The sequence below is a fragment of the Neomonachus schauinslandi genome, chromosome 4, assembly GCF_002201575.2.
Source record: "Neomonachus schauinslandi chromosome 4, ASM220157v2, whole genome shotgun sequence".
NCBI lineage: Eukaryota > Metazoa > Chordata > Mammalia > Carnivora > Phocidae > Neomonachus > Neomonachus schauinslandi.
The window spans coordinates 118,797,096-118,811,030 of record NC_058406.1 but is presented as its reverse complement, the minus strand read 5'-3'; the positions used below and the strand labels follow the sequence as shown (position 1 = coordinate 118,811,030).

The 13,935-nt window shown below is 43.0% G+C and overlaps 1 protein-coding gene across 1 annotated transcript in view; it reads right to left on the bottom strand.

Moving 5' to 3' along the window:
* The window catches only part of CLVS1 (clavesin 1), a 162,552-nt gene that overhangs the window by 21,159 nt on the left and 127,458 nt on the right, over positions 1-13,935 (bottom strand). The window contains exons 3-4 of the mRNA XM_021688604.2: positions 11,439-11,549; positions 7,153-7,388 (exon numbers count right to left, since the gene is read on the bottom strand). Coding sequence (XP_021544279.1) covers positions 7,153-7,388; positions 11,439-11,549 — 347 coding nt within the window. The remainder of the gene's footprint in view (positions 1-7,152; positions 7,389-11,438; positions 11,550-13,935) is intronic.

The window sequence follows — 13,935 nt, the reverse complement described above, 5'->3', positions numbered from 1 at the left end:
ATAAAATAATACTCCCTTTCCTTGTGTGGCAGACTGAGCCCAGATCAAAACAGATAGGTACACCTGAGCCCATGGGTGGTGACCTCCAGGAAACAATGAGAATGAAAATTGTCAGCCAAGGTTCAGACCAGTTGAGTCTCCATGAACTTAAATCGGCTTCCTGATTTTCCATGTTGAATGCTGGCGTGGTGTTTACCTACCCTGGTCTCTGGGAGACAAGTGCACAGAAAGATTCCTACGATAAAATATCTTTGGCGATACAGATTTTTACCCTGCAAGGCTTCTCAGGACCTTGACTATGATAATTAGAAGAAAAGTATTTTTTTTAAATCTAAGCACTAGTAAAAAAAAAAAAAAGGGAGGGGCATGTCTGTGCACCATTTACTTACACTTTTCAAGCTACAGAATATTAAATATGTATGGAACATCTACCATGTGCAAGACACTATGCTTCTAGAAGAAGCTAGCTGGATGGCTGTATAGAAAACCCCCAGACCAAAAGCCAGGAGGCTTGAGCCTTAGTCCCAGCGACTTCACATAAGCAGTAAAGGGCAAGGGGATGAGCAGGTATTTTTACATTATTGTTTATAAGCCACAAAACTTAACAGAATTTACCATCTAGGAGACTAAAATTTAAATTAAGTAGTAAGTAACTTGGTTTTTATTAAAATTAAAGATGTTAGGCTCATTCTATGAAATAATACTGATTACATTATGGCAACATGAGCTTGTCATTACTTAATAAATGCAATGTTCTCTCAAGAACTTATATATATACCACATGGGGGGCAAAAGAAGAGGTCCTTGGTAGCAGAAAGGCTGATGATGCTTAGGTAAACTTTAAGACCCTCCTCTGGTTCTAAAATTTCCTAAATCCTGATAATAAGGGGAATAATAAAATGCACGTTTATATATAATTTTAGTATTTTATATACAATTTTCATGGAGGATGTTTATCCTGCAAACAGAAGCTGCCGTGGTACAGCCAGAGGAACTCACTCAAGATCAACTCAAGAGAGGATGGTGTAAGATATAAGCTATCTCTCCCTGGCTGCCCTGGCAGAGACCACCTGCCTTTTGGCTCTGGGGCGGCGGGGGGTAAGGGGGGACACTGTTTTGATCTGGTCCCTTTCCCTTTCTATGCCAATCCTGTGTGGTTCAGAACAGCACCCGGCCCCACCACCAGGGCAACCACACGCCCCAGGCTCGGAAAATCAGCTTCCCCCCTGTTGGCCGAAGTGGTGGCTTCACTCGGCAGAGAGCCTGGCTTCTCAGAGCGCTCCCTCTTGCTTTGACCCAGAAACGCCAGGGAAGTTTTCTATGTCTTTGAGATCATCAACTCCATGGTGGATAGATAGCAGCCCTGACGACAAAGCTTAGTAGAGACCAACAGAGTAAGGAGGTAAGGCATTCTGGGCCACCTGTGTCACCTCCCAGGCTGCAGGGGCCGGGTCACACCTGTGCTTCTTGAGGTCGGGGTCTGAGCAGCATTCTTCCAAACCACCCGATCTACAGAGCAATCTGCACTTGGACAGCTCCAGCTCTGGGGGAAGACCCCAGTTCCTTACTTGGAATCCAGGTCTTGGGATAAAATGTGCATGAGGTTTATTACCAGTAATCTTTAAAAAAAATCTATATATGTGTGTATGTATATGTATCATATATATTTCAATATATATACATATTTATATATATATATACACACAATATAGAGTATATATATGTCTGAGTACATGAACACATTTATAATATATACAAATAGGTGTTTTTTAAGTAGAACTTCTCTAAAAATGACTAATCGTCCTCCAGGAGTTCAAGAGAGTGTGTTTCTCTGTGTCTGTGTATAGCCTTTTAAATAATATCGATAGCCATTTAGAGATTAAGTCTAGAACCAGAAAGCAATTAATAAGCAGTAATTAATAAGCCTAATAATTGAAAGAGATATCACAAAATCTATGCACTGATGAAAAGACCATGCCCTTGCTTCATGAAGCAGAAACATCAGGCTGCTGGGTCCCGACCTCAAGCCACCCCCTCCTCCTTCTTAGGTGACAAAAAGCCCCTCTGGTTTGGGCATATCTGCCCATGTGAATCAGGGGTGCACTCCTGCCTGAGACGGCTTCATCATGTGGGACCCAGGGGTAGGAGCCTGGGTCACGGACCCCACCCATGAGCTACTGGAACACGCAATTCTGTAGTCACCTCACTCTGTGACGTCTCATTATGTGAAACAATCAATTGTCCATATCGTTTGAAGCAGTCCAGTTGGAATTTTATCTTATTTGCAGCCCAAATCATCATAACCATTACGGAGCCTATTTACTGTTATTTGTTGGACGGTTTTATTAAGTTGGGCTACCTACTTTTCAAGCTGAAAACAAGTCCAGCAGTAAATTAGGTAGAAGGAAACAGAGTGCTTCTGACATACCTAGTTTCAGGAACAGAAAGTGACGACTGACGGCCCGGAAGCAAGGAAATAGAGTAAATTGTAAAATAAAAAACAGGAACAGGAAGGTAAAAATACAACACTCGGGGTCATTTAGCAGTGGAGTAGAGAATGCTACACACTCAAAAGCCCATAAATCATCATTTTATTAAAGAAAAGATCAATATTGAAATAATCTGTTTAGAAAATTTTCCATCTAAATGAATATTTTTTAAAAAGATTTATTTATTTATTTGACAGAGAGAGAGGGAGGGCATGAGCAGGGGAGAGAGGCAGAGGGAGAGGGAGAAGCAGGCTCCCCGCTGAGCAGGGAGCCCAATGCAGGGCTCGATCCCAGGATCCTGGGATCATGATCTGAGCCAAAGGCAGACTCTTAACCGACTGAGCCATCCAGGTGCTAAACTAATAATTTTTTTTAAGTTTTTCTGCTTAAGGTTTGAATCAAATTTATCTGGAAGAAGAAAAGAGCTTGTTAGACCCACTAATCCACTGAAAATTTTATACATCTTGGATTTTACTCTACACATGCCAGAGAGCATTGTTCTGAGCCACTTGGAACTCAGAGGCCACATTATAAATAGTGACTAGGTTCCAAAGACAGTCCACAAAAGTCCATTTGACTCTAAATGGACCTGAAGACTGGTGGGAATTATGGTGAGAGGGATTGGGACTCTGGGCAGTGTCTACCCATTGGAAGTTGGAACAGTATCCCACAGGACAGACCCAGGTCATCTGGCTCAGACCAAGGAGGTACTTCCTGAAGCCATGCTACAGGGCACACACTGCCCTGTTAGCTGCCTGCCCATTTCTGGACAATGCACACTAAGACTAGCTGACAGCCTGGGCTGGAGGACAGGCACCACATCAGGTGGGAAGCTGGAAGAGATGACCTTTAAGATCTCCAATTCTGTTTTCCATTTCCCCATGTCCCTATGGGTTCTGAAGGCTCAGAGATGCTATGAATGGTGGCTGTTCTGTCCCTGTAATTTTCTCAGTCACCACAGACATCCATCAGTGAAGCACCTGACAATAGGCACAGTCCCACAGCTGGGGTGGTCCCTCCTTGCTGCATCACTGCTGGTACCAATCTCCTCACGGCCCATCCTGCTGCTGCCTAAAATCCCCAAGAAATGGGGTGCACCTGGGCGGCACACTCAGTTAAGTGGCCCACTCTTGGTTTTGGCTCAGGTCACGATCTCAGGGTCGTGAGATCGAGCCCTGCATTGGGCTCCGCGTGGAGCACAGAATCTGCTTGAGTTTCTCTCTCCCTCTGCCCCTCCCCTGCTAAAATAAATAAATAAGTAAAATCCTCAAGCAACGGCCCAAGGACGCCACCGCCAATGAAAGCAAGAATGAGCAGGATACCTTGATGGCCTTGGTAAGGTAATGAGAGGTACACAATTACTAGTTTCTCTGGCATAGTCTTGGATTTTGACTTCAATATCTTACCTTTTCCAAAACCTGCCTTTGTCCAAGAAGACTTCTCTAAGAGTCTTCCTGGTTGACATTAGTGAATGTTTCCTTAGAACATTGCAGCAGCTTCTTACACCTCCTTTATAGTACCTCTTTCATTCTGCACTATATTAGAGTTATTTGTGGGAAAATCTTATCTCCCTTAGTAGGCTGTAAGATCCTATAAGTCAGGATCCATGAAAGCCAGGAAAAATCAGCTCTGAGTAATTGGACAACTGTACCAAGGGTGGGTTTTGTAGGTAGCAGCTCATTCAACATTAATTCATTCATATGCAGCAAGCATGTATAGGGTGTCTGTTGTGTGTCTACTGTGTGTCGGACATTGAGTTTGATTCTTGAGGAGGGTGTAAAGCAAATAAATGTTATTCGAAGACTTTAGCCTCCAGAACTCACCATCTCATAATGGAGGCTATCACCTCCTCTGATCCTCAATGTCAACTCAGAGGCAGAACTTGGAGTCAGGACATGTCTAGTCACCCAAAAGAGATGTAAGTCTGTAACTGATCATCTGGAGAAAAAGTGGCAAATTCCTACTTTATGCCACTGGACTTTGGACATTCCAACAAATATGAGGGTATGATGACTTTATCTAAGTCTCTAGAGATAAGGTAGGGACAAACCACAGGAAGGGTCATTGTTCCTGCCTGTGGAGGGATTGGAGAGAGAAGACTGGCACTAGAGGTGAGGCTAGAAAGTATGAGGAAAAGCAGACAATGTGCCATATCTTATAGAGGACAGGAATGCAGAGTGTGGAGCCAGGCTGCCCAACTCTGAATCCCAGCTTGGCCATTTACTAGCTGTGTGACCTTGAGCAGTTGCTTAACCTCTCTGTGTCTCAGTTTCCTCACTTGCGAACTAGGAATAATCATCAAACCTTTCTCATACAGTTACGGTGAGGATTTAGAGAGTTAATGCGGGTATGGGCTCAGAGCAGTGTCAGTAATGTGAGTTGTTACATTATCATTACTGTGCTGGAGCCTGGACTGAGAGCGGGTCAGAACCTGGGTGGGACGATCGTCAGGCCCTTTACTGTAGAGATACAAAGCCAGGCTCTCAACCCTGTGACCAACACTTCTCAGAGAATGTCGGCTGTTAACCTGGGGAATAAATGAATTTCCAGATTGCTCCAGTCTCAGCAGAGAGGCTTTACCAGACACGTGAACGCGATATTCCCAACTGAGCAGGAAATGTGGAGATCCTCCTCCTGGACACTCTCTTGCTTCAGGACATCAGTGTAAGCCCAGTTATCCATAGGAGACTCTAACAGTGACACTCTTCCTTCCCCAAATACCTCTACAGTATAGCAATCTTCATTGTTTCAGTATTAGCTACGGCCCTCATCCACCTTCTGATGGCTTTTAGTCTGCATTTCCCTGCGAATTCCATGACCCTCATAAAACCCAGAACTCATTTCTCTGCTCAACTATGTCTGGTGAGGAGAAAACAAAAATGACATAGAACGGTCCTGCCATCAGGATGATGATTAGAATTAAAGTCTGATAATATCAAGTACTTTTCAAGAGTCTGGGGAAGACATTCTCACACATGCTGGTGGGAGTATCCATCTGAATGGAGTATCCTCCATTTTGGAGGGCCACTTGGCAGTGTGGGCTAAATTTAAAATGCACAGACTCTCTGACACAGCGACTACAAGCTCCAAGTTTACCTGAGGAACTTCCTGTGAGAACAAAGGAGGCATATCAAGGACTTACACCGAGTCTTTTCATTCGAAATAGAGAAAGAACCCAGAAATAAGCTAAATACCCATCAAGAGAGAAACGGCTAAACTGTGACATATTCATCTACTGGAATACCATGCAGCATTAAAAGCATGAGATGTGTCTAGATTCACTGGCATAGAAGGATGTACATAATAATATGTTACTGGGATAAACTGTGCCCTGCCCCCCCCAAATTCATATGTTGAAGCCCCAACCCCCAGTACCTCCGAAGGTGACTCTATTTGAAGATAGAGACTTCAAAAGAGGTAATTAGGGTAAAAGAGTCTTTAGGGTAAGTCCTAATCCAACATGACTGGTATTGTAGAAAGGGATTAGGACACAGACACACAGAGGGAAGTCTATGTGAGGACACAGGGAGAAGGCAGGCATCTACAAGCCAAGGAGAGAGGTCTCATAAGATACCAACCCTGCCAACACCTTGATCTTGGACTTCTAGCCTCCAGAATTGTGAGAAAACACACTTCTGTTGTCTAAACCGCCCAGTCTGTGGTACATGGTTGCAGTAGCCCTAGCAAACTAATATACAATATTCGATATTTTCTGTGGGTGTGGATAGATGCATGTAATATATGGAAAATGGAATAGAAGAGTCCACCTTAGTCTCATAACAGTGGTTACCTTTGGGAGGAATTGGGTTTGAAATTGGGGGATTATAGCCTTAAAAATAAGGTTTTAATTTTTACAATGAGAAAGCACTCATCTATTATTTGTACATCGATTTTAAAAATCCCTCTTTCATGGCACTCTATTAAATTCAGTATACAATATACTTCACCACCCAGATGCAACAATCTTTAGAACTTCATTCCACGTCCACTCCCACCCACACCCCTCATGCACCTGTTGGCCACACCAGAATATCCCATCCCTCTGATGCCTCCATGCCTCTATGTCTCCGTCTATCCCCTCTGCCTAGAATGCCTTCTCCTCCTTTTTAAGCCTGGGTTGCTGATTTTCATGCTTCAGAGCCTAGCTGCAGTGTCACCCGCTTTATAAACAAGTTGACAAAAGTCTTACTGGACAGATTTTCCTGGGCCACGCTTCTCTGTTCTTTTGATGTCTTATTCATATGCGTGTTCCCAGTGCCCATCAGTGTCTATAGGCAATTAAATGCTCAATAAATGGTTCTAAATGCATGGATGATAGGAATGCTTTCTGGCAGGTTGCTTTTTCAATCCAGGCCATCTCAAAGGCCCAACATTTCATTCTCTGTGTGTTAACTCAGGCTCCCTAGAGATGAGCACTGTAATTGTGACATGAGCAAGGTCCAGCCTTTAACTGTTTCCTTAATACAACAAGGACAACTCGATTTCTGGGCCAGCCAAGCCCCATTTGCTTTCAATTCTAGTGAAATCAGCTGAGAATGTATTGCATTTTATTTTATTCGAGTTCTGTGCCCATAAAAGTCTTCAATTACTTAACCCGCAATAGGCCCAAATCAAAAATGCTTATTCACCTCTGACTGGGAGGCTCTGATAATGCAGGTCTTACCTCTTCATCGGCTTCGGGGAGCATTCTCTCTCCAGATTGGAGGATGTGTGTTTCACGTGCATTGCATTGTAGGAAGTGTGAGTATAGTCATTTTCATCACTGTAGTCTGGACCAAGTAACGTCCGGGCCCAAGTTCCCATGTCATAAGGAGGAAGCGTTCCTCCAAATTCAGAGGGCAAAAATTCGGGGTGGATTAGCTGGTGAAGGCTGTTTAAGTTGTTTCCATGCAGGAAAATCTGGAAAGGAAAAAAATAATTATCAACAAAAAATCCAAAACATATGAGCAATTATTTAGCTTAATACACAATTTAGCAATGACAAATTGGATGCGCTGCTGGTGATCATGGTGTTTAAAGAAGCATTCAATTTTGTGTCTGCAGCATAATCTTCATAAAATGTTAATTTATTGCTCAGAAAAGGGGATGAATTAATAGTCCTTAAAAAATGAAGTTTATGAACAAATTGGGTATTATTTGGCCGTGGCCCAAATTTACACATACAGTAATCTCTTAACTATCCCTGCTGTTAAAAAGGGTAGCAATGCAGACCATGCAAACCCCCAATCATGCTTCCCGTGCATCCCCACATTGTTCTGTTCCTCCTGCCCCCTCAAGGGCTTTCTGCCCTCTGTACCCTCTCCGTCCCCCCATCCTTTCCAGGCCTTTGCCAAGCGGTAGTCTGTCTGTCCCAGAGACACCTGCGCACTCTGGTTCTCCTCCCTGCTGCCCCCAATTAACTATTATTTGCTGACTTCTATTTTTTTTGATTTGTTCATTTATGTCTTGCTTGCCCACAGGAAGAGAAGAATACTCAGGAAAAGGGATGGTGTTTTCTTACTCTTTTAATATATTCCCAGATCCCAGGGTGATGTGGGCACAAGGTAAAAACTTCATCCATTAGTCAGTGGAACTGAAAACTGTGGCCTGAGAACTTATGGATATTTTTACAGCCATCTTCCATTTATGTCAGGACTGAGGGCTAACACCCAAATAAGTTTGCATCATCTAAACATGTAATGAATGGTGATGGAAACTGGCCAAACAGGGGAGAAAACATCCCCAAATTTCAATTATTTTCAGACAAATCCACAAAGTGGTTAAGCCATAAGTCAAGAATGACCATTTCCTACAGTTTAGGAATTGACTTCTGAAAGTCTATTTAAAGTCCATCTGTAGAATGATATCAGTTCTCACACTTCACGTTGCAAGCTCAACACACATCAGTTATATCCAAGTGTAGGACCACCGATAATACACACACAGGTGTACACACACACCACAGTTACCATTATGCAATGTAAATGTGACTTTTAAAATACTTAAAAATAGGGGCGCCTGAGTGGCTCAATTGGTTAAGCATCTGCCTTCGGCTCAGGTCATGGTTCCAGGGTCCTGGGATCGAGCCCCGCATCAGGCTCCCTGCTCAGCAGGAAGCCTGCTTCTCCCTCTTTGCCCCTCCCCCGCCACTCGTGCTTGCTCTCGCTCTCAAATAAATAAATAAAATCTTTAAAAAATAAAAATAAAATAAAATACTTAAATATAGTATAATATACCATAAAATTATTTTCAATTATGTTATATACTATAGACTATATTATAATATACTACGTAATAGAGGCATATGCTTGCTACGTTGTTCCGTTGTATTGATTTTAACTTATGACGTAATGGCATCATTTAAAAAGGAAAGGAACAAGAAGCTAAGTGCTAACATTCCTCAGAAGAATACTGTAGCACTTCAGAAAACTATGTAAATTTTCTGACATTGGATCTCAATTTTAATAAGAATTATTGCTTTTGAAGAAATTCATGTGTTCTGGCCTTTGCAAAACACCTCTTAGGAGGAACTATAGTGTTTGAAGCATGGACAAGCTAGAGATAAATATTAGCCCTGGTATTTAGAGCAAACATTTGTACCTACCCACCCAATACCTCCAGTTCTTTTTTTTCATTTTTTGTACTATCAATTTTATTTGTGATACTCACTTTTTCTCTTTCAAGTTTTTATTTAAATTCCAATTAGTTAACATACAGCGCAATATTGGTTTCAGGAGTAGAATTTAGGATTCATCACTTAATATAACACCCAGTGCTCATCCCAACACCCACTTGGGCCCTCCTTAATCCCCATCACCCATTCGGCCCATCCCTCCACGCACCTCCCCTCCTGCAACTCTGTTTGTTCTGTATAGTTAAGAGTCTGTTTTATGGTTTGCCTCTCTCTTTTCTCCCCCTATGTTCATTTGTTTTGTTTCTTAAATTCTACATATGAGTCTTTCTCTGACTGACTTATTTAGCTTAGCATAATACCCTCTAGCTCCATCTTCGTCATTGCAAATGGCAAGATTTCATTCTTTTTCACGGCCGAGTGATACTCGAGATACTAGAGGTATACCATATCTTCTTCATCCATTCATCAGTCAATGGACATTCAGGCTCTTTCCATAATTTAGCTATTGTTAATAATGCTGCTATAAACATTAGGGTGCACGTGTCCCTTCGAATCAGTATTTTTGTAGCCTTTGGATAAATACTTAGTGGTGAAGTTGCTGGGACTAGGGTAGCTCTAGTCTTAACTTTTTGAGGAAGCTCCATACCGTTTTCCAGAGTGGCTGTGCCAGCTTGCGTTCCCACCAACAGCCAATATCTCCAGTTCTTAAAGGATAAGCAGTGCTGTGGAAACTGGCCCTGTTTCCTGGGGCTCTGTGGGATGGAAGAACTCAGCAGATAGGAGGCTGGACTCTTCACCTGTCAGATTCTATTCCGTGCTCAGAGCTCCAGAAACTCCCTTCTATGGCACAGCAGCATGCGTAAACTGCTTTGTAGGAGGAATTCCACTAGCTCCTTTCTGAGTAGAAGATGCAGCCACTGGGAAGCCTGAATCCATACTGGGAACAGTCTAGACACGTCTCTGTCCTTAGCACTGTCCTGAGCCTTCGACATTGCAAAATGCTTCCAAATGTCTCTGCCTTCTTAGGCTGGTGAGTTCTAGTTCTTAGTTCCACCCTTGCGTGGGGACAGGAGAATTACCCCTCCCATACCCTGCTGCAATGTTTCCTAAGGACCTGGAAGCATCTGAGGTTTAGGAGTTAGGGACACTGTGTACGCAGACAGAGGGCCCTCATATCATCATTCCCCTCCCCCTGCATACTCAGACTCTTCCCCAGCATGAGGTCCCCCGGGTATAGGGGCATATGCAAGGTGCTGTTAAGAATGACCGTGGTCAGGGGGCGCCTGGCTGGCTCGTCGTTAAGCCTTCGGCTCAGGTCATGATCCCGGGGTCCTGGGATCGAGTCCTGCATTGGGCTCCCTGCTCAGCGGGGAGTCTGCTTCTCCCTCTCCCTGTCGCTCCCCCCTGCTTGTGCTCTGTCTCTTTCTCTGACAAATAAAATAATAAATAAACAAATATATTAGAGGAGAAAAAAAAAAAAAAAAAAAGAATGACCCTGGTCAGATTCCCTTGAGAGGTAGTGCACCTGAAGTAAGTGAAATCAGGAAGTTTGAAAGAAAGGAAGCTAAATGGTAAAGAGAATGAGAGTCACTGAGTCGCTACCGTGTGATTGGCCGTTACACGACCGGCTTTTCACATGCTGCCTCTTTAAATTACCCAACAGCTCCATGATCTGGGTGTTGGTCTCCCCGTCTTTCTAAATGAGGAAACTGAGATTCAGAGTGAGTGGTGGAACAATGTTCAGTCTCTCGGCTAATCAGAATGCCATGACAAACCCCGGCTCTGATGGAAGGTGCTGGCCTCCCAAATGTCATCAGCTGATGCAATTAAGACTTTAAAAGCCTTCTTCCTAAGAGCATTATTATTTCTCATGAAGAATGCTTTCCCAGCCTCAAAGGTGATGGAGCTGGCAGCGATGACCCAAGAGCCGTAGGGAAGAAAAACAAATGGTAAACGTTCTTCATCACGATAATACATTTGCAGGACAAAACGCTAGCTATTAAAATATGCCGTGAACGGAAAGCTGCTTGACCCCATAGCTCCCTCGAGCATTTACAGTAAAATGGGCATCTGGTATTTGCATGCCTTCAAAGTTTCCTTTGGTTTGTCACTGGGACTCTGAAAATAACCCAGTTCTACTAAATAATTGATTAAATCCGGGCCATTTGCAAACTCCAGCTGGGCTCAAATGCTCAGGGAGTGCAGAAAAGCAGAAAACCCACAGTGCAAAATAAGGAGAGAGGGAGAGAGAAAGAGAGAGAGGGGAGACAGAGATGGAGAGGAGGGTCCAGCAATTGCCCCTCGGCATCCCCCCATTGGGTGTTTGTTTTCATTACCCGTTTCCTGGTCTTGTCTTTAAGGAATGGCTTGATGAGCGTGTACAGGGCGTGAATGTACCAGGGTTGGTTGACAAAATGGACTCCTCCGAAGCGGGCAGGAAAGCTGTCCTGGGGTGGAAAGAAAGAAATGCACACCAATTAGCACACATTCCAGACTGGACTGGGCCCATAGGACCGCAACCTTGGGAACAACCTATTTCTTCTCTCTGACGGAAGCACAAGCTAATGGTAAGGAAGAAAGCAAGCAAGCACACATCTTTCCTAGCTGCTACCGTTTCCTCTATCCCCCTTGCCTCTTTCCTCTCCTTTTGACTCCATAACTTAAAAATCGTGCATAGTTGCCGGCTCTGTCTTCCCAAGTCACAATGGTATGACCTCTGATGTGGCACAGGAGTGTGTGTGACCCAGATAATCAGGGAGTCCAAATTCTCCCATGTGTCAGGCAGCCAAAGCTTCAGGTCCTCCAAGCCCTGAGCACACACTCCCTCTTCTCCCTCACTCTCCGCCTTCCAGCTACAATCCTCTCTGCTAGTGTTATCGTGACAGCAGCTGAACTTTCTGGGCATAGGAAGGACTGGAAAATGATTTCAAATGATCTGAAGAGCTGGAGCTCTCTGGAATCCACCAACGTCTGACAACATTTGCTGGCAACGTTTCCACAAAGGGCTAGATCTTTCTTTCATCCTAGGACCCACACAGTAAGACCCAGGGAAGAGATATTTGTTGATGGATGGGCTAGCTGGTCCCCTTAACTGAGGGAATATGGGCCTCCTCTTCTGCAGATCAATATATTTTGTACATATCAGGAAATGAGAGCATCTTTCAAATGCTTCCAATTTTAGAATCCAGATCAGGGCGCAAGCTTATCTTGTAGACAAACTGAAAAGCAGTTCTCCACGCTAATTAGATCCACAAAATAAGGGCCCTTGACCATGAAGTCCGAGCTAGTCCCACAGCCCCAGGACCTGAGTTCTTGATGTAGGGCCCCCACAGATTGCATTGCACTCATCTTGGTTAGTGGAATTTAAAAAGGAGGAACAACTCATTCAATTTGAATTGCCAAGTGTGCTGCCAATCAATTTCATCGCAACAAACATCTTTGTAAAATGTAAGCAAGAAGAGATGAAAGCAGAAGGAGCCTAGCTGCCTGAGCTAACAGTTCAGGCAGCAGGCTGATCCCTGAGGGTGTATGAAATGCCTTGCCTCGGTCCTTTTAGTAACAAGGCAAGAGGGTTATTAACTTTTTTTCAGAGCCCTGCGAGTTTACAGGATCCCTGGGCATCTTGCACACCGAGACCTAGCTCCCAATATAAGTACCTGAACTGTGTACATAAGGGTCGACGTTTTTAAAAAACTTAAAAATTATTTTTGCTTCTACCTAAACATTTTACAGAATACAAAGGAATCACATATTTTGAAGATAAACCAGATGATTTGATTAAAAGTCTTTGTTTTGGAGGGTATATTTTATTTTATTTTATTTTAAAAAATTTAATGAAACCACCAGGCAAGGGTAGAGAGGCTTTTTATACTAATTTGTACATATGTCATAATCTCTCACTATTCCAAATCTGATTTTAAATATGTAAAAGTTTTTAATAAGGCTGTCTTTTCTCTTTTAGGTAGTTTGGGATCTAAAAATTCTTTTGTGCCTAAAAAAAAAAAAAAAAAAAAAAAGATCATTCCCCAAAGTTTTTCCTTAGCGTAAGTGCTAAACACTAACCTCGCTCTTTTTGGTCCCTTTGAACTATACTATAAAGGGTTATATACTATACCACAAAGGGTTTATCTATAAAACCAGGGCTTTACTATCTTTTTCTAATAGGTCCAATAAGAGGGTTTTTATTTCTATTGAGAGCCTGTTGTGTTATACATTTTTAGGTTAGTAAAGTGGAAGAAAACTCTGTAAATAATACTCTAGAGGCAGTAGGCAAAATCTCAAAGAAAATATTAGCCTTTTAAAAATGTCTAGAAACTCTTAGTCTATGGAAACTCAATCATCAAAGACATCAAAACTGTTTTCTCTTTGTGTCAGAGGAGATTGAAAGAAAAAACACAAGGCTGAGACCCAGTCAGTTCTCTCCAGGTTGGCCCTGGTTTCAAGTCTGCCAGCCTGAAGGCATGGGATTTTATTGATCTCATCCAGGTCCACCCGCAACTATGTGCAGATACACGCATGTAAAATCCTGTGCTTCAGAGGTCTGGGTTTGGGCCAGAGTAGAAACAAGATCACTTTTCTTCAGGTCTCGCTAAAAAATTCAAGTGAAAGGCCCTCTTGTCTGATAAAGACAACGTGGAAATGTTCTGGTATTCTCAAATGAGCCTGCCCACGTTATTAATAATAGTGTGTATGTGTGTGTGTGCGGTACAAGGGAAAGATGAGGGAAGGAAAAATTAGCAAACACAACCCTCTTATAAGCAATGCCTATCATTGTTGGTGGTGTTGCCTGGTCTCATTAGCACATGACAGATACAGGGGAAGCAAACCACATAT